The sequence below is a fragment of the Sinocyclocheilus anshuiensis genome, unplaced genomic scaffold, assembly GCF_001515605.1.
Source record: "Sinocyclocheilus anshuiensis isolate Anshui unplaced genomic scaffold, SAMN03320099.WGS_v1.1 scaffold260, whole genome shotgun sequence".
Classification (NCBI taxonomy): domain Eukaryota; kingdom Metazoa; phylum Chordata; class Actinopteri; order Cypriniformes; family Cyprinidae; genus Sinocyclocheilus; species Sinocyclocheilus anshuiensis.
This window is the reverse complement of record NW_015557134.1, coordinates 1934451-1959395: the sequence shown is the minus strand read 5'-3', so window position 1 is coordinate 1959395 and position 24945 is coordinate 1934451. Positions and strand designations below refer to the sequence as shown.

Sequence of the window (24945 nt, the reverse complement as noted above, 5' to 3'; positions counted from 1 at the left end):
GCTTGTTGTCTCACAGTGGAGCCATTCAGAAGGTGACGTGCATGAAGATTAAAGCAGAGAGATGAACTGGCCCTCCATGTGTAAGTCTCTATGTATAATTGCAGAAATATCTGTGTTTTTATGGCCTATTTTCTAGCTCAGATAAACCTTTGCACAAAGAGGAACCTGTTGTTCCGGTCGATCAGCATGAGCAGCCAAAATGTTTCTACTTGTGTTGTATAATGTATGGTACAGGATAGATTTTGCTGAACAATGAGGTTACAGGCTCTCAAAATAGTGTAGGAGGAAGAATGGAGTGTGTTACAAAAAGAAAAGCAACAAAGCTGTGTACTTTTCTCTCACCACAGGGAAGTAGATAAGAAACGTTTCGCTTTGTGATTGTGGAAAAATGTCTTCGGGTCACAACAGGTGCGTATTTTTGACTTTTGCTGTGGTATAACATTTTTCCAGGATTTGTGTCCTATTTTTGCTTTTTATAAGTAAGATACATGTATACTACCATTGAAGTGCTTTTAAACAAGCTATAATGTTTTGCTAACATATCCAAACGTTATCTGAACGTTTAAAATGTAATTTTTTTTGCTTTGTTCCAGTCATTTTGACCCAGAGAGGACATTCTTTTCCCCAAAAATGCTAGTTAATGTTATCACATTGGACTAAAAGCTTCTAACTTTGTTCGCACAGGGTATAACAACTTCCTAAAATGTCATCATTTTGGATATTTCAATAACTTATCAGTAACTTTTTGCGGATTTGTTTACCAGCTCAGATCAATGAGGCCTACAACCAGTCAGTTCCAAAAAGCCTGTGTTAATTGAAATAAAACAAGTTGACAAAAATATTGAATCCGAGATTTAGTGATAATATAGCATTTTTAAAAGCAGTTCTTGAAAGCCTGGTTATTTTTGACTGGGAACACCAAACTAGTTTAAGAATTTTGTAAAGAACATTCCATTTTATCATTTTGCAATCATTATGGGAACGTTGCTTTTGAGTGGTCATTCTGAACATTCTAAAACTAGTAACATTTAAAAAATGTTAGATGAATGGCCAACAAAAAATGTTCCAGGAAAAAAATCCATGAGCAATATATAAATAATGTTTTTGTGCTAACATTTGAAGAATATTATTAAAGACCAGATAACTTTGAACAAACATTATAACAAACATTATTGGAAGAATGTTTGTTCATAACTTTGAGAGAACCTTGCCAGAAAGTTTTTAAAACATTCCCTGTTAGGTATCATTGATATGAGAGGAGTAAATACACCAAACTAGCATTTTGTGAAAATTCACTAGTAAAGTGAATTATTGGTGTAAAATATATATCCTTTTTGCAGTCTCTTTTCATTTATAGGCTCAAGCGTGTGTCTTAAAAACTTCAGTCAGCTGAATGGGAGAAAGTGGCACAAAGAAAGGTGTCCAAACGGGAATGTACAAAAACGCTGCTGCAACACAAGGTATGTGTGTTACCATTGAAAGTTCAAAATATGGTACCCAGCAAGACATGCTCATTATCTTCCTCACAGCCAATTTCAGTCATGTTCTTCTTCTCTAGCGTTTGCTGTATTTTTGCTTTCATCTTTCACAGATGTCTAAAATGGCCTTGTGTTAGACTTACAAGTTTGTCCCCATCGTCCTCATTTATGATATTGACTGTGCTCGCCATGCTTTTTCCCAAAGCAAGTAAGTTTCTTTGCAAAAAAACACTTGATGTATTTTGAAACTTGAATTCCAGCACATTCTAGACTGGGTTAATTTGACATTCTGCTCACAACACAGCTAAAGTTCCTCAATTAGGCCTGAAAGTGTTCCTTCATCCAAGTCATGGATGTATGATGGGATTTATTCACAAGCATTTGGACCAAATCCAGATATTAGTCATTTGGAGAGTTTCATTATATGAACTCATATGAATCATTCATGAGTGAGCACCAGGACAGACCGTCAGCATGAAACCAGGAATATGAGAGATTTGGGAATTACAGGCTAATTGAAAATGATCATTCTTCGACTTTGAATGACAGAGAAAAAAATGACCTAGAAAGAACAGAACAATCCGAAGACTATAGTTATGCTTATAAATTATTTCTGGTTTGTAGCTTTAATATATCAACTGTATATTTACCGTTACAGTTTGAAGATGTTCGTAGTCCATTGGTAATTCATCAAATGAGACCATTTTCAAGCCATGGATTTCCTACTAAGTAATAACAAATAAGTATTAATGAGATTAAAAAGTTAATAAAAAGTCAATAAAAAGTCAAAATTATGACCTAAAAAGTCACATTTGGCATAAAAAGTTTTTATGTGATATTTATGACTTTATCACATAATTCTTATTTTTAATGTCATAATAATGACTTATCTCATATATTTTGACTGTCATAATTGTGCATTTTCTATTATAATTGTCTTTTTTATCTCATAATTTCGACATTATGTAATAATTGTTTTTTTGTAACAATTATAACTTTTTATCTCATATAATTTGACTTTGTCATAATTATGTTTTCTGTCATAATTATATTTTTATCTCATAATTTTCAACTTTGTCATAATTGTTTTCCTGTCATAATTTAATTCAATTCAAGTTTATTTGTATAGCACTTTTCGTTAGGTACGCAGGAGCTAACCCATTAAGGGCCTTATAGGCAAGTAATAATATTTTTTATTACATTATGTCTTAGCCAGTGCAGAGACTGTAAAATTGGGGTAATATGATCATATTTTCTTGACCTGGTAAGGACTCTAGCCGCTGCATTTTGGACTACCTGTAGCTTGTTTATTGAAGATGCAGGACAACCAGCTAGCAGTGCATTACAATAGTCCAGTCTAGAGGTCATGAATGCATGAACTAGCTTTTCTGCATCAGAAACAGGTAACATATTTCGTAACTTGGCAATGTTTCTAAGATGGAAGAATGCTGTTTTTGTAACATGGGAAATATGATTTTCAAAAAACAAGTTGTTGTCTAATATGCTGTCTACAGATTTTTGACTGTAGATGAAGTAACCGTACATCCGTCTAGTTGCAAATTGTAATCCAAGAGATTCTGTGTACTGTTTTTTGGTCTAATAAGTAATATCTCTGTCTTATCCGAATTTAATAGGAGAAAATTATTGGTATTAATAATTATGACTTTTTATCTCATCATTTAGACTTTATGTAATAATTATAACTTTTTAATCTTATATAATTTGACACTCACAATTGTTTCTTTTCTATCAGAATGGTCTTTTTTAAATCATAATTTCGACTTTGTCATGATTGTTTTTTGTTCTGTCATAATTATGACTATTTATCTCATAATTTCGGCTTTATGTAATAATTATGTTTTTTTTTCTGTCATAATTGTAACGTGTTATCTCATAATTATAATTTACCAAAGCATGATTTTTTTTTCTCATGTGGTGGAAACTGTCCTCCATAGTAAATATGTAACACAACATTAAAGTTTCTTAACATAATGTTAACCACAACCCTATTTACTATATTAAAAAAAAAACTAATTCAATATGAATGATATTGATTAGCCTTGCAGGTTGGCATATAAACTGACGTCATGACTGAACAGCTCTTCAGAGAATTTTGCAGATGGATGCACATGAATCTCTTGCCATACTTTTGCAGATGTGACAGCAGCAATGAAAGTGACCTCCAGTGGGCCACAAACTATTCAGATGGCTCAAGGGGATCCGGTTACTCTAGACTGCACCTACACGTCAAGCCAAGCAGACATAGGCGAGCTTGATATTGAGTGGTCAGTTGTCAGCCCAGACACCACAAAAAAAGACCAGATGGTGCGTAAGGCGATCTGTCACTGCTTCCTATTCTAGAAATAAATGACAAACTGGCCTCCCTATAGGCACTGTTTTGAACAATCTCACTGATTCTTACATTTCAATATTATTAGATCATATCATACACAGGTGGAAGGAAATACACCCATGGTGACTCTGATTTAATGAAAGGGGTGGACTTCACAGCTACAGACCCTTCCCAAGGAGATGCATCTCTATCGATTTCCTCGCTGACTGCCAGTCATGCTGGAACGTATCAGTGCAAAGTCAAAAAGGCACCTGGAGTGGACAGCCGAAAAATATCACTGATTGTGATGGGTAATGTCACATATCTGTGTCTTTGTATCAACCTTATTTTGCAACATGGAAGTAAGCTATTTTCTGTGAATGTGTGAGACTCTGATTCATTAGCCACTACAGGTAAATACTTAGAAGAATAACAAAGTGAAGTAAATGGTAAAACTGGTAAAATAGCATGATAATAAACAGAATGTTTCCATGAGGGATCTTTAAATTTCCTTCAAATTTTGATATGGAAATGCTTTCCTCTTTGCCAGTTTAATATGCAAAGACAACATTTAACTACACCACTGTCTTACTTTCAAAGTGAAACGTTTAAGAATACCGACCAGCCCTACATGGCAACAAAGGGGCTCAACCAATGGTGTGTGTTTGGGGGTGGGGCTGTCAGTTCATTCGACCAATAGAAACGGAGATGTGTTCAGGCAAACTCAGAGCTGTTGAAAAGGGCCAAACTGTTTGAAAATGATTTTTCCTCTGAAAGGTTTATTTTAAAGAGAGGTCCTTGAAGATAATAGCCGTGTACCACTTCTCAGAAGTTCTTTTGGATCTCTATAAAATTGCACAATGCAATTATATAAACAGTCTTGAATTTGTATGGGTGAATTCTAACAGTTGTTTGACTCTCTTTGTGGCAGTGAGGCCACCTGTGCTGAAGTATTGAGTTGATTGTGAATGCAATAATTTTTTCACCACTCTTTGTGGCAGTGAGGCCGTCTGTGCCGAAGTGTTGGGTTGACGGTGGTGAAGCCGTGGGTGAACCAGCATCTCTCCGCTGCAGGTCAGATGAAGGCACCGCACCTCTGCTGTATTCATGGAGGAGAGAAAGTGGAGGGCCCATTCCTCCAGATGCCATTCAGAGTAAGTGCTACCTCTGCTGGTAAAGTGTTGTAATGACATGCTTCTTCTCCAGAGATTCTCTAGTGATATTTTAATATCCAAATAACGGCTTTTGCAGAAGAATGCTGAGCCTATGATATAATATATCATGCATTCAATAACAATTTATTTTATTTATGTCTAGTGGAGAAAAATATTAAAAAGCATTGAAATGGCCTAATTAAGTTAATTAGCACCTAAATAAAATACAATAATATAAAATAAACAAACAAAAAAAATCTTTAAAAAAATTATAAATCTAATTTGTTTAATAAAACATTTATGTCATTTAAGTCATATTGTTTTTACATGGTGAAATTGATTAATTGTCATTGACGCTCAGCAAGGATTAACTAAGTTATTTATGTATATAATTGCATATAGACACTGTACAATAATATGTAAATTATTGTAATTACAAAATGAGAGCTTTGTACAGATGGTTAGAAGTTCATTCTCAAATCATGCTGGAGAACATGATCATCGGGATTTGCACAAAGTTAATGCACTCTAGAGCTGGTATCATTCAAGCAAAATGAAACATAAATATGCTTAAATTCTGAAATTATTTTTTCTGAATTTTCAGTTCAACGCATATTTTACTGATGTTGTTATTCTAATAATATGAAATATAATAAAGCATATTATACTGTCACAGGTGATCGATAATCATTATAATAACCTTTCTACATATGAGAAAAAGAAAGATATATATAAAACCCTACAGATTTATGGACGATTGACATTTTTCAATTATTTAAATAAAAGTTGTTGTTTTTTTCTCTCTCTCGCCATACATTTAGACACCATCACAGGAGAACTTCTGATCAGTAATCACTCCGTAAGCCACTCCGGTGTTTATTCCTGTGAAGTTTCCAATGCTGTTGGGAAAGAGAGCTGTCGGCTTAACCTTCAAGCTCTGAAGCGTAAGTAAAGCATAGACACACTCTGTGGTGATTTTATGCTAACTGATTTCTCATCATCGTTTTCTTAATCTTCCACAGCTCCTAACAGAGCGGGGGTCATCACAGGAACCGTTGTTGGATGTTTACTGCTCATCATGATCGTTCTGATCATTATATGGCTTCTCATCTTCAAATGTAACTGGAATCAACATGACAAAGAGTTCTCTAATGAGATTAGGTGATATCAACCCCTCCATTTTTCTTCATGAATCCATCCATTTCCTTCAATGATGTGAAGTTTGATGATGACAATGAGACATTCTGGCTCTGATGTCTTTTATTTTCTTTCTGTCCTTAAAGAGAGGATGCTCCTGCGCCCGAGAGTCGCCCCACCAGCCGAATCTCCAGCTTCCGTTCAGGTGTGGCCTACAGCCAGGTGGGCCAAACCCAAAATGAGCATCCGCCCTCCACTAACACCAGCTACAGCACTGCAAAATATGACAGCAGGTTTGGTTATGCTGTATGAGAGACTACTCATACTTGTATTATAGATTGTCATTGGTTTGCAGTTTACTAAAAGAATGACCTTTTATTGGATTTGATCATGTTGCAAGATACAAAATGGAATCAGAATGTTTTGCCTTGTAATTGTGTAGCATTCAATGTAATTACACAGTAGGTTTAATATGAGAGAAGGATACATTATGTCTTGGATGAATGATGCACAATCATTTAAGATGATATTGGTAGAACTCTTTTCAAGACCTAAATTCAATATTTGTGTGTGAGGAGCTTCCATTATTGATGTTTTGTTGAGATGATGTAAATAAATATAGAAATTGTATGGTTTTTCTATGATATTTGGATGTTGATGGTAATGATTAAACGTCATTAAGAAGCTATTTAAAAGTAATGACAAAAAGAAATCACAAAAAAGGTTAAATTGGATATGTAGACTTGATAACTCTTCTTAGGTATTTTTATATGATAAAATGTGTTTGTTTTGCTGTTGTTTTTCCTCTAATTTTACCCAAAAAGATATGAAATGCATTTGATTATTTATTATTATTATTATTATTATTATTATTGTTACAAGAAAGATGGAATATCTTTGTTTTTGCCAATTAATAGTAATAGTTTTTTTTTTGTTCAACAATTTTAGGACTTATTCTGAAAAGTTGAATTTGTTTGTTGAATTTGCAATAAAACATTCAAAAAAAATCAGTTGTTGACAAATAACAGAGACATAACGTTTTAAATATCAATATTTTTAGTTAAAATATGAATGGAAGTCTATTGTTAAGCATTTTAAAAAAAAATAGTAAATTAATATGCAGTCTTAAATACTGCTTTAATAATTTTAAAATAATTGTAAAAATAATAATTTTATGTTATTTAAACTAATTTTGAAGTATATATATATTGAAATATCTATAAATCTATCTATCTATCTCTATCTATATATATAATCAGATTCACATTTTTTTTAAATATTCTGCACTATTTTTATTTTGTGACAAAACGAGAGATTTGTACAGATGGTTAGATGTTCATTCTCAAATCATGCTGGAAAACATGATCATCGGGATTTGCAAAGTTAATTTAGAGCTGGTATCATTCAAGCAAAATGGAAACATAAATACCCTTAAATTCTGAAATTAATTTTTCTGAATTTTCAATTCAACTCATATTTTACTTAAGTTGTTATTCTAATAATATGAAATATAATAAAGCATATTATACTGTCACAAGTGACACCTCTAGAGGGCGTCATCGTTCACTGCGTCGATTTTGAAAAGGGGCGGGGGGGGGAGAACCACAGAAGCACTATTGCGCATGTGCAGCCGTGTTCTCACGCATAGTTTACAGTAGTGATTTTTGTGTAGTATAGTCATCATGAAGGCTCTTAGAGGAATGGTAAGTGGAGCCGTCAGTGAAATATCATCTGCTGTTACCGGGAGCAAACACATCGCAGTTCGGGAAAATGCCCTCGCCGTGACTCGTGACTATATTTCTCAGCCGAGATTAAGTGAGTGACCAGTGCTGACTATGAAGGACCCGTACAAACAGAAACCCATCCCCGTAGCGATCAAATGATGTGTGTATGTCGCAACGAATGAATGGCGCACTCTGTATTTACGCTGCATCTGCTAATAATAATCCTCATCATGTTATTTTCAGCTGCAGACATTTAGCTTCTAATTTGTAACATTTCTGATATTGTACATCTGTGATCCAAATATCCAATCAGATGAATTCAGGGTCAGCTTGCTAACTAGAGAATATTTTCCTTGCAAATGCATATTGTTTACGTCTAATTGCACGATCTTAACATCAATTTAATGATTGGTTTGGTTTGGTTTTCACCACACATGACGTTAAAAAAAATCAACATGATGCAGGTTTTAGGTATATGCATACACGATCTGTATCGTGATGGCTTCATGGCAAGCTGTTTTAACATTTAGAGTAGTCCTTTAACCCTCTAAGGGATATTTATAAATTACTTTAAGAAAATTGCATTTAAAATACAAAATAAATGTTCAACCAACAAAATTTGATTTTAGTGATGTCAAATGACATCCCCTTCAACCAGAAAAATTAAAATGTATTTATCATGTGCTTCAAAATTTTGGTAACTAAGTAGTAACGGAGACATTAGCATGTTGGGTCGCATGCGCTCAAGGCTCCATAGTGAGCTCATTTTAGACTAGAAAATACATATAAATTCAAGTTATAAAAAATATAATTGTACATCCAAATGTGTTTTCTAAAGTTTTTTTTGTCATTTTTAATGCACTTTTATAAAAACAACTCAGAGACCAACAAATCTGAGCGTCATGCATAACTGACAAAGTATGCATGCATACAAAGTAGTAATAAAACAAGTTGTTGAGGACCAAGGAGGATAGAAGCAATGAGGGTGAGGGCAGTGATGAAGAATATGTTGCTATGGAAGTCAGGCATTTGGGAATATTATTGTATGCCAGTTTGAAAGATGTGATCCATACAACAACCAGAGGTCAGGAAAGACGACAATGTCTATTGGCATTACTATACTGACAGGCAGCAATGCTCCAATGATGACTGCACAAGTCAACATCTACTTATGTGTGGGTTGTGTGGGGTACACTGAAAAAGAAGTCTTGTTGACTTTCACTTGTGCTACGATAATTGATGTGCAATTCCAAGATGAAACACAATGTTAAAGTTGTTTTAATGCTTTTGAAACACTAAGACATGGTTTTCAGGCAGTGAAATTGCATCCAAATTTGTGTAAAGTTTTAGACATTTTCACGCGTGAGTTCCAAATCAAATATAGCAGCACAAGAAAAAAATGTAATGTTCATAAAGATTTTGCATTGAGATCGGCCTTTTTAGAGACCGCGATCAATCATCCCAAAACGATTATCGGCCGATAGTGATCGGTAGCCGATCAATCGGAGCACCCCTAAATAGTAGTAACAAAATATACAGATTAGTTATAAGGAATAATGTTAAATTGGCTTGCCATAGATGGCATCATCATCATCAGATGCACTGATGGCATCACAACATGCAAGGAGCTTTAACAGATTTGATATTTAAACTGGTTAATTCTCAAATATGGTTTTTAGTTAAAATAACTAGGCTAATTTCTTAAACCTGAGCAAATAAATAAATAAAATGTTAGGAATAACACATTTCCAAGGCATCATGACCTTTTATTTTCTGATTATGAGCATCTGTTATTTATTTATTTTAGGATTTATGTTTTTGTATGTTATGACATTCTCATTCTTTTTATTTATTTTTCTTTTTAAGACACTTTGACCATAACATGATGTCATATTTTATAAGGTGATATGTGCTTTATTTTTTTGTGTATTTATTTTTCTTAATGCAGTGCTTACTGGTCTTTGTTCATGTAATTAAAAAAAAAAAAAACTTTGTAGAATTTGTGTGACTTAGTTTTTGTAATTTGATTTAGACTGCAAAAACACTCTTTTGACATTGATGTTTATTGTATGTAAAGCATATAAAACCGTTGCTGGTGTTAATGGACCCCTGGTGATTTTGGATCAAGTGAAGGTATTGGATTTCTATATTTTGTATTACCGTTGTTACATGTCTGATTTTTATTGTGGTTTAGAAACAATGCATCCGAATGTGGCACTACAGCTGTCTGCTTGCTTATTGAGTATAAAATAAAAACCAATATAAAATATTTTAATGTAAATGGTAATGACAACTTGGCCACTTCTACTCAATAACCTATCTAGTTACAGCTGTACAGATGTACCATTACTGAGATGTTCATTATTGTCTTTATAACCATGCATTCAGAAGCGAAGTCAATCATCTCATTTGTTTGGAAAGTACTGGATTACACTAAAGTTCTTGATGCAATGTTAACAGGTTGTTTAGTAACATGTGGTTCAGTTCCCCAGGTTTGCTGAGATTGTTCATCTGACTCTGCCTGATGGCACCAAGAGGAGCGGACAAGTGCTGGAGGTCACAGGCTCCAAAGCTGTGGTCCAGGTCAGGGAACGAGACCTTCTGAAATAACTGTTTTAAAAAAAGATTTCCTCCATTGTGGAAATCTGATCAGTATCATCCCTCATTAATTCATTTTTAGGTGTTTGAGGGAACATCTGGTATCGATGCCAAAAAAACCACATGTGAATTTACAGGGGACATTTTGCGCATCCCTGTGTCTGAGGATATGCTGGGTAAGAAGAAAAAAGGAGACATGCTGAAGCCATGTGATATTTTGTATCATGTGTACTTGCTAAAACTAGAAGTCTGTTACAGGTCGGGTCTTCAATGGCTCAGGAAAGCCAATTGATCGAGGACCTGTGGTGCTGGCAGAGGACTACTTAGACATTAATGGTACATTTCAATGAGGCCACATAAATTATTACGCTCACAAATACTCATCAGTAGCATTTTTGAGTATCGATGATATGTGTACCATCCAATTTCCTCCTGCTTCCTGTAGGTCAGCCGATTAATCCTCAGTGTCGTATTTATCCTGAGGAAATGATCCAGACAGGCATCTCTGCCATTGATGGAATGAACAGTATTGCAAGAGGCCAAAAAATTCCCATTTTTTCTGCAGCTGGTCTACCCCACAATGAGGTGAGACTGCTGTTGTTGTTTTTTTAAATGTTTTATTTTCTTCTTTCTTCCTTTTTCATCTTAAATGTATGAAGGAGGTTGAATGAATATATATATATATAAGCATGATTATATAAAAGGTGATTCTCCCTGAAGAGACACTGTTACTTGTTACTTTTATTCAGTAAGGATGCATTAAATTGATCAAAAGTGACAGTAAAGACATTTATAATATTACTTTAGAATTATACTTTGTTTCATATTGTTGCATTTATTGCTTCAAATAAATTCTGTTATTTTGAACTTACTATTAATCAAAGAATCCTGAAAAAAATATTACCGTTTCCACAACAATATTAAGCAGAGCAACTGTCTTCAACATTGATAGTAATAAAGAGTGTTTCTTGAGAAGCAAGTCAGCATATTAGAATGATTTCTGAAAAATTATGTAACTGAAGACTGGAGTAATGATGCTGAAAATTCCAGTGCAGAAGAAAGTACGGACATAGTGCAAACATACATGATAGTGCAGACATACATAGGAATAACACAGTAGAGATGGAATATAACATTAATAAGAAAAACAGAAAATTAAATAATAATGCACTATATACAGATGTAGAAGTGTAGAATTTTTATTTTTTTTAATTAATGTACACATATGTTATTTACAAGTGTGCAGTTTACAAATGTACAAATTTTGAATTCTACGTATAAACATCAATATGTAATTCATGATGTACAATGTATAGTTACGGAAGTTTTAATTGTTCAGGCTGAAGATAGCCTGTGGGGAAAAACTGTTCTTGTGCCTGGCTGTTCTGGTAAAAGGCAACAGTTGGAAGAGAGAGTGGGCTGGGTGTGTGGGGTCCAAGGTGATTTTCTTACACCTTTTCCTCACTCTGGAGATGTAAATTTCTTGGAGGGTAGGCAAAGGGGCACCGATAATCCTCTCAGCAGTTCTAACTGCCCGTTGTAGTCTCTTGATGTCTGATTTGGTATCTGAACCAAACCAGACAGATATGGATGAACAAAGACGGACTCAATGATGGCCAAGTAGAACTGTTTCAGCATCTCCTGTGTCAGGTTGGATTTCCTCAGTTGGCGAATGAAGTACAACCTTTGCTGGGCCTTTTTAGCAATGGAGTCTATGTGAGTTCAGGTCCTGAGAGATGGTGGTGCCCAGGAATCTGAATGACTCCACTGTTGTTACAGTGCTGTTCATGATGGTAAGTGGGGGGAGTGCAGGGGGGTTTCTCCTGAAGTCCACGATCACCTCCACTTTTTTGAGTGTGTTGAGCTCCAGGTTGTTGTGACTGCACCAGACAACCAACTCTTTAACCTCCTGTCTGTAAGCTGACTAGTCTCCTTTGTGGATGAGGCCGATGATGGTAGTGTCATCTGCAAATTCAGGAGCTTGACGGAGGGGTCTTTTGCAGTGCATTAGTTTGTATACAGGGGGAAGAGCAGTGGGGAGAGCACACATCCCTGAGGGGCACCGGTGCTGATTGTGAGAGTCCTAGATGTGAGTTTTCCCAGCCTCACTATCTGTTGCTTGTCTGTCAAGAAGCTGGTGATCAGATTAGGGTGGGCACGGAGAGCTGGATCAGTTTGTCTGAGAGAAGGTCAGGCATGATGGTATTGAAGGCCAAACTGAAGTCCACAAATAAGATCCTAGCATAATTCCCTGGTCTACCAGGATGTAATGCAGTCCCATGTTGACTGCATCGTCCACAGACCTATTTTCTCTGTAGGCAAACTGAAGAGGATCCAGCAAGGGTTCAGCGATGTCCTTCAGGTAGGCCAGGACCAGTCTCTCAAATGACTTCATGACCACAGACGTGAGGGCGACAGGTCTGTAGTCATTAAGTCCAGTTATTTTGGGTTTCTTGGGAACCAGGATGATAGTGGAGCATTTGAAGCAGCAAGGAACTTCAAAAAGCTCCAGAGATCTGTTTGAAGATCGGGGCCAGTTGGTGAGCACAGACTTCTAAACAGGCAGGTGAAACACTGGGACTGAAGCTTTCTTAGTTTTCTGCTTCCTGAAGACCCGGTTCACATCCTCCACACAGACCTTAAGCACAGGTTGAATGGTGGGAGAGGGAGGGAGCCAGAGGGTTTGCAGGGGGGTAGGTGGATGTGTGAAGTGCAGATTAGAGCATGTGTTGGGTGTGAGTCTGGACTTTTCAAATTGGCATTAAAACACATTCAGATCATCAGCCAGTTGTTGATTCTCCGCAGACTGTGGGGGAGGTGTCTTGTACTTGGCGATGTTCTTCAGACCAGTGCATACTGAGTCATTGGCTGAAAACTGTTTTTTTCAGGTTTTCAGAGTAGTTTTTTTAGCCACACTGATCTCCTTTGTTAGTCTCTTCCTGGCCTGGTTGTACAAGATTTTATCCTCACTTCTATAAGCATCCTTTTTGGCCTGACAAAGCTGCTTGAGTTTTCCAGTAAACCTTGGTTTATCGTTATTGAATGACAGGAATGTCCTGGTATGCACATATCCTCACAGAAACTGATATATAAAGTTACAGTCTCTGTGAGCTCGTCCAGATCAGTGGCTGCAACTTCAAAAACAATCCAATCAGTGCAGTCGAAGCAGGCTTGTAAATCCCGCTCTGCTTCATTAGTCCATCTTTTAACAGTTCTTAATACAGGTTTAGCTGATTTCAGTTTCTGCCTGTAGGCTGGTATAAGATGAACCAAACAGTGATCAGAGAGCCCCAAAGCTGCACGTGGAATAGAGTGATATGCATCCTTTATTGTGGTGTAACAGTGACCCAATATATTACTGTCCCTAGTCCCTATTTTGGCAGTTCACGGGAGAGATTTGCTTTGTCAAAATCTTCAAGAATGATTAAAAGAGAGTCTGGGTACCTTTGCCAGTTGTTACATCGCGGCGCATGCGTCTGGAGGAACGTACACATTCACGAGACCGAAAGAGGAGAACTCCCGTGGCAAGTAGAAAGGTTTACAGTTAATGAAGAGTTGCCTCTAAGTTAGGACAGCATACCTTTTTCAGCGTTGTTACGTCTGAACACCAACATTCCTTGATGTAAATACACAATCCACCACCTCTCGTTTTCCCCGTTAACTCTGCGATGCGATCCGCTCTGAACAGCTGGAAGCCCGGCAGATGAAGTGTGCTGTCCGGAATGGCTTCACTCAGCCAGGTTTCAGTGAAGCACAGTGCAGCAGAGTTTGAAAAGTCCTTGTTGATGCGGGTGAGAAGTTCATCCGTTTTGTTAAGAAGGGAACAGACATTCGCAAGATGAATGCTTGGGAGCGTGGTTCGAAAGCTGCGCTTGCGGAGCTTAACCAGTGCACCGGCGCACATTCCTCTTCTGTGTCTGTACGCAGACTACGCATGTTTGAACAGAACAAATAAACAAAAACAGCAGAAGAATTGCGAAGCTCGTGGCTGCCATTTGCGGCGCCATCTTGATGTTAATGGTAATTAACAATATACTTAGCAATATTATGGAAAATACCCAAAATGGCCATTTTACTGCTGTTGTTGTTTTTTTAAATGTTTTATTTTCTTCTTTCTTCCTTTTTCATCTTAAATGTATGAAGGAGGTTGAATGAATATATATATATATAAGCATGATTATATAAAAGGTGATTCTCCCTGAAGAGACACTGTTACTTGTTACTTTTATTCAGTAAGGATGCATTAAATTGATCAAAAGTGACAGTAAAGACATTTATAATATTACTTTAGAATTATACTTTGTTTCATATTGTTGCATTTATTGCTTCAAATAAATTCTGTTATTTTGAACTTACTATTAATCAAAGAATCCTGAAAAAAATATTACCGTTTCCACAACAATATTAAGCAGAGCAACTGTCTTCAACATTGATAGTAATAAAGAGTGTTTCTTGAGAAGCAAGTCAGCATATTAGAATGATTTCTGAAAAATTATGTAACTGAAGACTGGAGTAATGATGCTGAAAATTCCAGTGCAGAAGAAAGTACGGACATAGTGCAAACATACATGATAGTGCAGACATACATAGGAATAACACAGTAGAGATGGAATATAACATTAATAAGAAAAACAGAAAATTAAATAATAATGCACTATATACGAAGTGTAGAGTGTAGAATTTTTATTTTTTTTAATTAATGTACACATATGTTATTTACAAGTGTGCAGTTGTACAAATTTTGGAAGAGAGAGTGGGCTGGGTGTGTGGGGTCCAAGGTGATTTTCTTACACCTTTTCCTCACTCTGGAGATGTAAATTTCTTGGAGGGTAGGCAAAGGGGCACCGATAATCCTCTCAGCAGTTCTAACTGCCCGTTGTAGTCTCTTGATGTCTGATTTGGTATCTGAACCAAACCAGACAGATATGGATGAACAAAGACGGACTCAATGATGGCCAAGTAGAACTGTTTCAGCATCTCCTGTGTCAGGTTGGATTTCCTCAGTTGGCGAATGAAGTACAACCTTTGCTGGGCCTTTTTAGCAATGGAGTCTATGTGAGTTCAGGTCCTGAGAGATGGTGGTGCCCAGGAATCTGAATGACTCCACTGTTGTTACAGTGCTGTTCATGATGGTAAGTGGGGGGAGTGCAGGGGGGTTTCTCCTGAAGTCCACGATCACCTCCACTTTTTTGAGTGTGTTGAGCTCCAGGTTGTTGTGACTGCACCAGACAACCAACTCTTTAACCTCCTGTCTGTAAGCTGACTCGTCTCCTTTGTGGATGAGGCCGATGATGGTAGTGTCATCTGCAAATTCAGGAGCTTGACGGAGGGGTCTTTTGCAGTGCATTAGTTTGTATACAGGGGGAAGAGCAGTGGGGAGAGCACACATCCCTGAGGGGCACCGGTGCTGATTGTGAGAGTCCTAGATGTGAGTTTTCCCAGCCTCACTATCTGTTGCTTGTCTGTCAAGAAGCTGGTGATCAGATTAGGGTGGGCACGGAGAGCTGGATCAGTTTGTCTGAGAGAAGGTCAGGCATGATGGTATTGAAGGCCAAACTGAAGTCCACAAATAAGATCCTAGCATAATTCCCTGGTCTACCAGGATGTAATGCAGTCCCATGTTGACTGCATCGTCCACAGACCTATTTTCTCTGTAGGCAAACTGAAGAGGATCCAGCAAGGGTTCAGCGATGTCCTTCAGGTAGGCCAGGACCAGTCTCTCAAATGACTTCATGACCACAGACGTGAGGGCGACAGGTCTGTAGTCATTAAGTCCAGTTATTTTGGGTTTCTTGGGAACCAGGATGATAGTGGAGCATTTGAAGCAGCAAGGAACTTCAAAAAGCTCCAGAGATCTGTTTGAAGATCGGGGCCAGTTGGTGAGCACAGACTTCTAAACAGGCAGGTGAAACACTGGGACTGAAGCTTTCTTAGTTTTCTGCTTCCTGAAGACCCGGTTCACATCCTCCACACAGACCTTAAGCACAGGTTGAATGGTGGGAGAGGGAGGGAGCCAGAGGGTTTGCAGGGGGGTAGGTGGATGTGTGAAGTGCAGATTAGAGCATGTGTTGGGTGTGAGTCTGGACTTTTCAAATTGGCATTAAAACACATTCAGATCATCAGCCAGTTGTTGATTCTCCGCAGACTGTGGGGGAGGTGTCTTGTACTTGGCGATGTTCTTCAGACCAGTGCATACTGAGTCATTGGCTGAAAACTGTTTTTTTCAGGTTTTCAGAGTAGTTTTTTTAGCCACACTGATCTCCTTTGTTAGTCTCTTCCTGGCCTGGTTGTACAAGATTTTATCCTCACTTCTATAAGCATCCTTTTTGGCCTGACAAAGCTGCTTGAGTTTTCCAGTAAACCTTGGTTTATCGTTATTGAATGACAGGAATGTCCTGGTATGCACATATCCTCACAGAAACTGATATATAAAGTTATGATCTCCTTTGTTAGTCTGTTCCTGGCCTGGTTATACAAGATTTTATCCCCACTTCTGTAAGCATCCTCTTTGGCATGACGAAGCTGTTTGAGTTTCCCAGTAAACCACAGTTTATCATTATTGAATGATAAGAATGACCTGGTGGGGATGCACATATCCTCACAGAAACTGATATATAAAGTTACAGTCTCTGTGAGCTCGTCCAGATCAGTGGCTGCAACTTCAAAAACAATCCAATCAGTGCAGTCGAAGCAGGCTTGTAAATCCCGCTCTGCTTCATTAGTCCATCTTTTAACAGTTCTTAATACAGGTTTAGCTGATTTCAGTTTCTGCCTGTAGGCTGGTATAAGATGAACCAAACAGTGATCAGAGAGCCCCAAAGCTGCACGTGGAATAGAGTGATATGCATCCTTTATTGTGGTGTAACAGTGACCCAATATATTACTGTCCCTAGTCCCTATTTTGGCAGTTCACGGGAGAGATTTGCTTTGTCAAAATCTTCAAGAATGATTAAAAGAGAGTCTGGGTACCTTTGCCAGTTGTTACATCGCGGCGCATGCGTCTGGAGGAACGTACACATTCACGAGACCGAAAGAGGAGAACTCCCGTGGCAAGTAGAAAGGTTTACAGTTAATGAAGAGTTGCCTCTAAGTTAGGACAGCATACCTTTTTCAGCGTTGTTACGTCTGAACACCAACATTCCTTGATGTAAATACACAATCCACCACCTCTCGTTTTCCCCGTTAACTCTGCGATGCGATCCGCTCTGAACAGCTGGAAGCCCGGCAGATGAAGTGTGCTGTCCGGAATGGCTTCACTCAGCCAGGTTTCAGTGAAGCACAGTGCAGCAGAGTTTGAAAAGTCCTTGTTGATGCGGGTGAGAAGTTCATCCGTTTTGTTAAGAAGGGAACAGACATTCGCAAGATGAATGCTTGGGAGCGTGGTTCGAAAGCTGCGCTTGCGGAGCTTAACCAGTGCACCGGCGCACATTCCTCTTCTGTGTCTGTACGCAGACTACGCATGTTTGAACAGAACAAATAAACAAAAACAGCAGAAGAATTGCGAAGCTCGTGGCTGCCATTTGCGGCGCCATCTTGATGTTAATGGTAATTAACAATATACTTAGCAATATTATGGAAAATACCCAAAATGGCCATTTTAATTCAAGACTAATTACCTAACAATTGGACCTTGAACCTGTTTTTTTTTTTCTCACTGTAATGTAACTGTGTTTTTCAGATTGCTGCACAGATCTGTCGTCAGGCGGGATTGGTGAAGAAGTCCAAAGATGTGATGGATTACAGCGAGGAGAACTTTGCCATTGTGTTTGCTGCCATGGGGGTGAGGAGCACTTCTGATTAAAAGTCTACATCCATACCAATGGGAAATCTTCATGAAGTTACTTGTGTCTTTAGGTCAACATGGAGACTGCAAGATTTTTTAAGTCTGATTTCGAAGAGAACGGGTCCATGGATAATGTGTGCCTCTTTTTAAATTTGGCCAATGATCCCACGTCAGTATCCTCTCAAATATTCTTGAAGGTTTAAGGCATAGTGCACCCAAAAATGAAATAATGTCATAATTTACTTATACTCATGTCATTCCAAACACATATAGCCTTTTGGGTTTCAAATATGCATAAAAGCACCATAAAAACATCCGTAGTCTAAATGATTCGAAGTGGACGAAAATTAAATGCGTTACAGAAGAGCAACCAGAACAATCCTTCAGAATGTCATGCATGTTTGGAATGACATGAACGTGAGTAAATAATGACTCAGAAAGTGTTTTTTTTGTTTGTTTTTTTTTTAGTATTTTAATGTGACTTGGACCAAAATGTTTGATTTCCTGTTGCAGGATTGAACGTATCATCACCCCTCGCCTTGCACTTACCTCAGCTGAGTTTCTGGCTTACCAGTGTGAGAAACACGTGCTGGTCATATTGACTGACATGAGCTCTTATGCCGAGGCTTTACGAGAGGTACAATGTGTTAATTCTAGGGCTGTCAAATCGATTAATTGAGATTAATCTCATCCAAAATAAAAGTTTGTGTTTGCATAATATATAAATAAACTAGTGCATCTAAAATAAAAGTTTTTGTTTACGTAATATATGTGTGTGTACCGTGTATATTTATTATGTATATATAAAGACAAACACATACAGCATATATTTTGAAAATATATACATGTATTTACATGTATATATTTATATTCATATAAATTATATCATATATAAATATATTTAATACATAAACATAACATATTTTTCTTAAATATATACATGCATGTGTGTGTATTTAAATATCCTTAATATATGTGTGTACACTGTATATTTATTATGTAAACAAAAACTTATTTTGGATGCGATTCACTAAAATATACGTAACATATTTCTTAAATATATACATGTGTGTGCACTGTGTATATTTATATGCAAATAAATATATACAGTATACACATATATTACGTAAACTTTTTTTTTTTGGTTGCAATTAATCGATTTGGCATCCCTAGTGAATTTATACTGACAGCCATTAGCATCAAGGCTAAACTTGCTACTCATGACTGTGCATTAATCCCTATCGTCTTGAAGGTCTCAGCAGCTAGAGAAGAGGTTCCTGGTCGACGTGGTTTCCCAGGTTACATGTACACTGATCTGGCAACAATATACGAGAGGGCCGGACGTGTGGAGGGACGCAATGGCTCCATCACCCAAATCCCAATCCTCACTATGCCCAATGATGGTTAGAAAACCTACTTGTTCCTACTCTTCTTTTAATACTTTAATCATCATAAATGGTTTACTTGCTTAATTTATTCTCCTGTCCACAGATATTACCCATCCTATTCCCGATTTAACCGGCTACATCACTGAGGGTCAAATTTATGTGGACAGGCAGCTTCATAACAGACAGGCGAGTAATGGAAACAAGCTCACAGTCTGAATATTAGTTATTTAGTACATGATTGAATCCTTTGTGCCGTTTAATAGCAACTGTTGATATTTCTATACAGATCTATCCTCCCATCAATGTACTACCTTCTTTGTCTCGATTGATGAAGTCAGCTATTGGTGAAGGAATGACACGCAAAGACCACTCAGATGTCTCTAATCAGCTGGTATGGAATTTTACATCATTTTAGATTTGCTAATTATATCAAAAAATATTTTCATTTTTGGTAACACTTTATTTTAAGGTGTCCTTGTTACATTTACTTACTATTATAATAGCAATAAATTATGCATAATTACTAGTGCCCCGATTGATTGGCTACCAATCACTATCGGCCGATAATCGCTTTGGGATGTTTGATCGGCGGTCTCTATAAAGGCCGATCTCATAAACCGATCTCAAGCTGATGACGCTGCCTTGAGAGGTTTGGCATGACATGCAGCGGCACCGTCTCAGTCTCTGTCCGGCGCGGGTGAAATAATAATAATGCTGAAGGTGAGGTACAATTCATATTTCTTCATTAAATAACTTATAAAGTAATTTGAAAAGCTTATGCGAGACGTAATTTCAATTTCTTTTTAATTCTTGCCAGTGTTTAACCATTCAGCACTTGTGCGCTCTCCTGGAGACTGTGCGCTCATGCACACTTGAAGCGCACACACATAACGCCAGGTTCACACGTTCTCCGTTTGCAGTGTGTATGCGGTGTGTATTTTTTCTGCGCTCATGTTAATGAATCAGAGCGTTCACACTGCACACGGTTGCGGTCCGGCAGTGCGCTCCATGAGTGGTGCGGTGCATCTGCAGCAACGCAGAGATCGTTTCCACACCGAGTTTAAGTGAGTTTGAATTAAAGTGACAGCGCATTGTTTGCGGTAAATATGAACATGGATTGACACGAAATGTAGTAATTACACCATAAATGCCTATAATTAAAGTCTACTGTGTTTCACAGTCAACACATATGTCTTTTTGGCTAGGGTTTAAAGGAAAAGAGCACTTTTAGATAAACAAGGCAATAATAGATGGCACTCGTGGAGGTAGTAAAACAAAGTTCTTTATGAACCGCAGGATTGCTTGTAATAAAGATTTAAATGCAAAAGAAAAGGCAGTAGAGCTGAATGGTAAGTTTTCATTTAGAATGTTTGTGATAACGTAAGAAAAAGTTTAAATGTTTTGCCACTTGCTTGAGCAACTTAATATGTAAATCTAGCAGTAAATGCAAAAGTCAAAAGCATTGAATAATGTGTTGCTTATATTTATTACGTTTAAACACATCTATGAAAGATTGTATTACTGTACTGTGAAAAAAAAAAATCACAATGCTGAAAAAGCATTTTCAGTAGCAATGTTTGGATTTGAAATCAAAATAATGGATAAATGTTGTGTTGGTGGTAAACAGCCACGGATCAGTAGCGGATTCAGTGTGAAAGTACAAAGCACTGCAAACGGAGTATGTGTGAACCTGGCGTAAAAGTCTGCCTCACATACAGCTCACGAAATCAGGCTTGTGCTGTGTGTAGGCTATCGTGCAACAATTGCTCGATTGTAAAAACAAAAATGCACTGCATAATCAAACATTTACGTGAGATAAATATATATTTTTTTAAATGTCTAAAAATGCGACATTTTTAGACATTTCAAAAATGTCTAAAAATCCACCCCCCTCCACCCCTAAAATAAAATAAAAATCCCTCTCACAAGAGTTACCTAAGAGGAGAATTCCCCCCATTTTCAAAAATGAAATTCAGGCCCTGAATAAATCCTGATTGGAGTATCACTATAAATAATTTTACATGATAAAAAAAAGAAGGCTTTAAAAAGATTGGTATCGGTGATTGCATCGGCAGATACTGCTTTCTGTGATCGGCAATCGGTGATCGGCCTCAAAAATCCTGATCGGAGCACCCCTAATAATTACATGCAAGTAACCCTAAAACAATCCCTAATCCTAATCTTAACCCTAACCAATATAGTGAGTACATGAAGGTAATTAATATTACTCAGTACTTAAATGTATTAAATATACTGTAACAAGGACACCTTAAAATAAATAAAATAAATGTTTATTATATATATTTGTTCATATGTATATCCGGTTTATATACATATACTTCTACATATACATATATGAAACAAAAAGAGTATGACAATATTTTTTACATATTAGCGAATCTAAAATGACACATAAGATTAATAAAAAAAAATTTTTTCGAAAGAAGTCTCTTATGCTCATTAAGGCTGCATTTATTTGATCAAATTATTATACAATTTTAATATTCTTACAATTAAAATTTTACAATTTACAAATGTAATATTACAATTTAATTAATATTTAATTACAATTAAAATAGTTTTCTATTTGAATATATTTTAAAAAGTAATGTATTCCTGTGGTGTAAAGCTGAATTTTCAGCATCATTACTCCTGGCTTCAGAGTCACGTGATCCTTCAGAAATCATTCTAATATGTAGTATAAAAAGGGAAAGGGATGAAGTTTCCCAGGATTCTTTGATGGGTAGAAAGTTCAAAAGAACAGAATTTATTTGAAATAGAAATATTTAGTTTTTGTTTGTTTTTGTCACTTTTGATCAATTTGTTGTCTCCTTGTTGAAAAAAAAAAGTATCACATTCTTCCAAAAAGGAAAAAAAAAATACTTGCTACCCCCAAACCTTTAAACTGTAGTGTAAACTCTCAGTAAATAAATAAAGAACAGCAGCTCAGTGGTGACTAAAACAATTGGGTCTCTATCACAAACAATTGTGTTGCAGTCCCCCCCCTCCCCCTCCTGTAAATATTAGTTTATTTATTCATCTGGTGTTTTGAGCACATTATATATATGGAGATTTAAATTTGATTTAAATTATTTCTCATCTTTTGCAGTATGCTTGCTATGCCATCGGGAAAGATGTGCAGGCAATGAAGGCTGTGGTTGGGGAAGAAGCACTGACATCAGATGACTTGTTGTACCTGGAGTTCTTACAGAAATTTGAGAAGAATTTTATTTCCCAGGGTAAGTATAGCAACAGTAGATTGCCTGTGGAATGATACAAAAAAAATCTCGTCTTAAGGCCCTTTCACATAAAAAATTTAACATCTATTCAGCTGTCCTCAACCAAGCACAAAACAAAGTTTTCTCAAAAAAAAAAAAAAACTTTCTCTTTCTCTGTGTAATATCAGTGTAAAAAGAAAAATATCCTAGAATAAAAAGGATGTACTTCTAAACAATTTGCAAAATGCTTGAGATTTCTGTCTAGATTTCAGTTAATTATAATTCTTTGTCTCTTGTTCAATGCTCAATGCTTGGCAAACAGTTTTCGAGGTGTAAGCACCTCAATGATTATAACTTATATTTGCCAACTGGTTTTCAGCACCGTACAAAGAAACAACTTTAGTTTGTCATCAAGCATATGTTCACCTCGGTGTAAATGTCACCTTAGGAATGCATTGATTGTATTGAAAAATGCTTTTTTTAGCTCTCATTATTCAAGTTTGGTGTGCAAGGATGTTTAGGAAGAAGAAAATATGGATAGGAAAAGGAAAAAAATGACATTTTTAAAAATTTTGAAAAGGCAATCCAAGATGTAGGTGAGTTTGTTTCTTCATGGGAACAGATTTGGAGAAATTTAGCATTACATAAACACATCACAATCCACAAGTAATCCACTCGAGTCCAGTCCATCAATTTATGTCTTGTGAAGTGGAAAGCTGTGTGTTTTTAAGAAACAAAGACATTAATTGATGAACTAGAGCCGTGTGGATTTCTTGTGTTGTTTTTATCAGCTGTTTGAACTCTCATTCTGATGGCACCCATTCACTGCATTGGTGAGCAAGTGATGTAATGTTACATTTCTCCAAAAAAACAACTCACCTCCATCTTTGATGACATGAGGTTGATATCTAATATGTAGTAATATATATAATTGTGTGAATGGCAACGGGCTGCACTATTATATAACTTCAGAATGAGCCTAACATGTTTTGTGCCACAGGTGCATATGAGAACCGAACTGTGTTTGAAACACTGGACATTGGCTGGCAGCTGTTGAGAATCTTCCCCAAGGAGATGCTGAAGAGGATTCCTCAGAGCACTCTGGCCGAGTTTTATCCCCGAGACTCCAAACATTAGTCTTACTTCCTACCTCGTTTATTCATTTTGTCGTGAATCTCACACAGCCGTGAATCTGTCCTCACACTTCTAGATGTTACTCGCTCTCTCTGCTCAGATCAAGTACACTGAGTCTACATTGATGGAATACAAAGTTGTTTTCATTGCTGCTCTTGGTATTTATTTATTATGTAAGTGTTGCTGAATAGTAAAGCAAATATTATATGAATATTGTTGCTACACAGAAAGTTGTGTGTGTGTGTGTGTGTGTGTAGCTCAGTGTGTCAAACTGTGTTCTGAACAATGCAGGAAAGGCCAATATTACTCTTTGCTGGCAAAATTTTAGAGCAACTGACAAAGCTACTACAAAGCAGCCTGTGTTTCAGAAGTGCCAAGTTAAATGTATAATGGCTTAATGCATTCTATGAATTTTTCATCGTTATAATAAATACACTATATATAAAAGTACATATTTAACATGAAGTATGAAAAGAAGCCATATGTTCATAGAATGCATTACAAAGGATTTGAAAAGCATAGTGGCTCAATCAAATCAAAGGACGAAAACCAAACACTGAGCAATAGATTTATCTTTTGTTGTGTACTGTTAGCTATTTTACATTTTGTATAAAAATTTGTAATTTTTGTTTGTGTAAGCAATATGTTTATTATAATTTTATTTTTGGTGCCATGAATATATGTACTGTGTTAAAGTGTGTGATAACAAGTGAATTCATAGTGAAGTGATTGTTGTCCTAATGCATGAACGCTATATTGAAAATATGTATGTGAACACTCGCTTCATGAAATAAACCTTGATGTGGTATAAATGAATGATCATGCTGATAGTAATTGAATATAATTAATGGTTTGGTGTTTTATTTTGATACTGATGTAATTTGCACAACAGTACTTTAGAAAATATGAAGTGCATACTCATTTAACCGGAAAATATTGTAGTATTGCTTAGCCATGTTCATGTAAAATACTAAGTCAAGACAAGGAAAAAAAAAAAAA

General features: G+C 36.6%; 2 protein-coding genes across 2 annotated transcripts; both read left to right on the top strand.

Moving 5' to 3' along the window:
- The first annotated feature begins 10 nt into the window (after window positions 1-10).
- LOC107678041 (coxsackievirus and adenovirus receptor homolog) lies at window positions 11-6413 on the top strand. The gene is made up of 10 exons (XM_016473153.1): window positions 11-80; window positions 348-408; window positions 1341-1460; window positions 1592-1686; window positions 3634-3803; window positions 3917-4121; window positions 4812-4964; window positions 5786-5908; window positions 5987-6125; window positions 6248-6413. The coding sequence occupies exons 2-10, from the start codon at window positions 389-391 to the stop codon at window positions 6411-6413; spliced, it is 1191 nt and encodes a 396-aa protein (XP_016328639.1). The 5' UTR covers window positions 11-80; window positions 348-388.
- A 1302-nt stretch (window positions 6414-7715) lies between these two features.
- Window positions 7716-24756, top strand: LOC107678016 (V-type proton ATPase subunit B, brain isoform-like). Its single transcript, XM_016473113.1, has 14 exons — window positions 7716-7916; window positions 9903-9958; window positions 10310-10408; window positions 10506-10599; window positions 10682-10759; window positions 10869-11008; window positions 18102-18203; window positions 18278-18375; window positions 18720-18843; window positions 19459-19609; window positions 19698-19780; window positions 19881-19985; window positions 22704-22833; window positions 23813-24756. Exons 1-14 carry the CDS (start codon window positions 7784-7786, stop codon window positions 23947-23949), a joined length of 1530 nt encoding a protein of 509 aa, XP_016328599.1. The 5' UTR covers window positions 7716-7783; the 3' UTR covers window positions 23950-24756.
- The last annotated feature ends 189 nt before the right edge of the window (window positions 24757-24945 follow it).

Bases quoted from the DNA above. Each gene is read 5' to 3' on its own strand.
- LOC107678041 (XM_016473153.1), top strand. From the start codon at position 389: ATGTCTTCGGGTCACAACAG. The intron at 409-1,340 runs GTGCGTATTTTT...TCCTTTTTGCAG, and splicing joins ATGTCTTCGGGTCACAACAG to TCTCTTTTCATTTATAGGCT. The intron at 1,687-3,633 runs GTAAGTTTCTTT...ATACTTTTGCAG, and splicing joins CATGCTTTTTCCCAAAGCAA to ATGTGACAGCAGCAATGAAA.
- LOC107678016 (XM_016473113.1), top strand. From the start codon at position 7,784: ATGAAGGCTCTTAGAGGAATGGTAAGTGGAGCCGTCAGTGAAATATCA. The intron at 10,600-10,681 runs GTAAGAAGAAAA...AGTCTGTTACAG, and splicing joins TGTGTCTGAGGATATGCTGG to GTCGGGTCTTCAATGGCTCA. The intron at 19,986-22,703 runs GTATGGAATTTT...CATCTTTTGCAG, and splicing joins CAGATGTCTCTAATCAGCTG to TATGCTTGCTATGCCATCGG.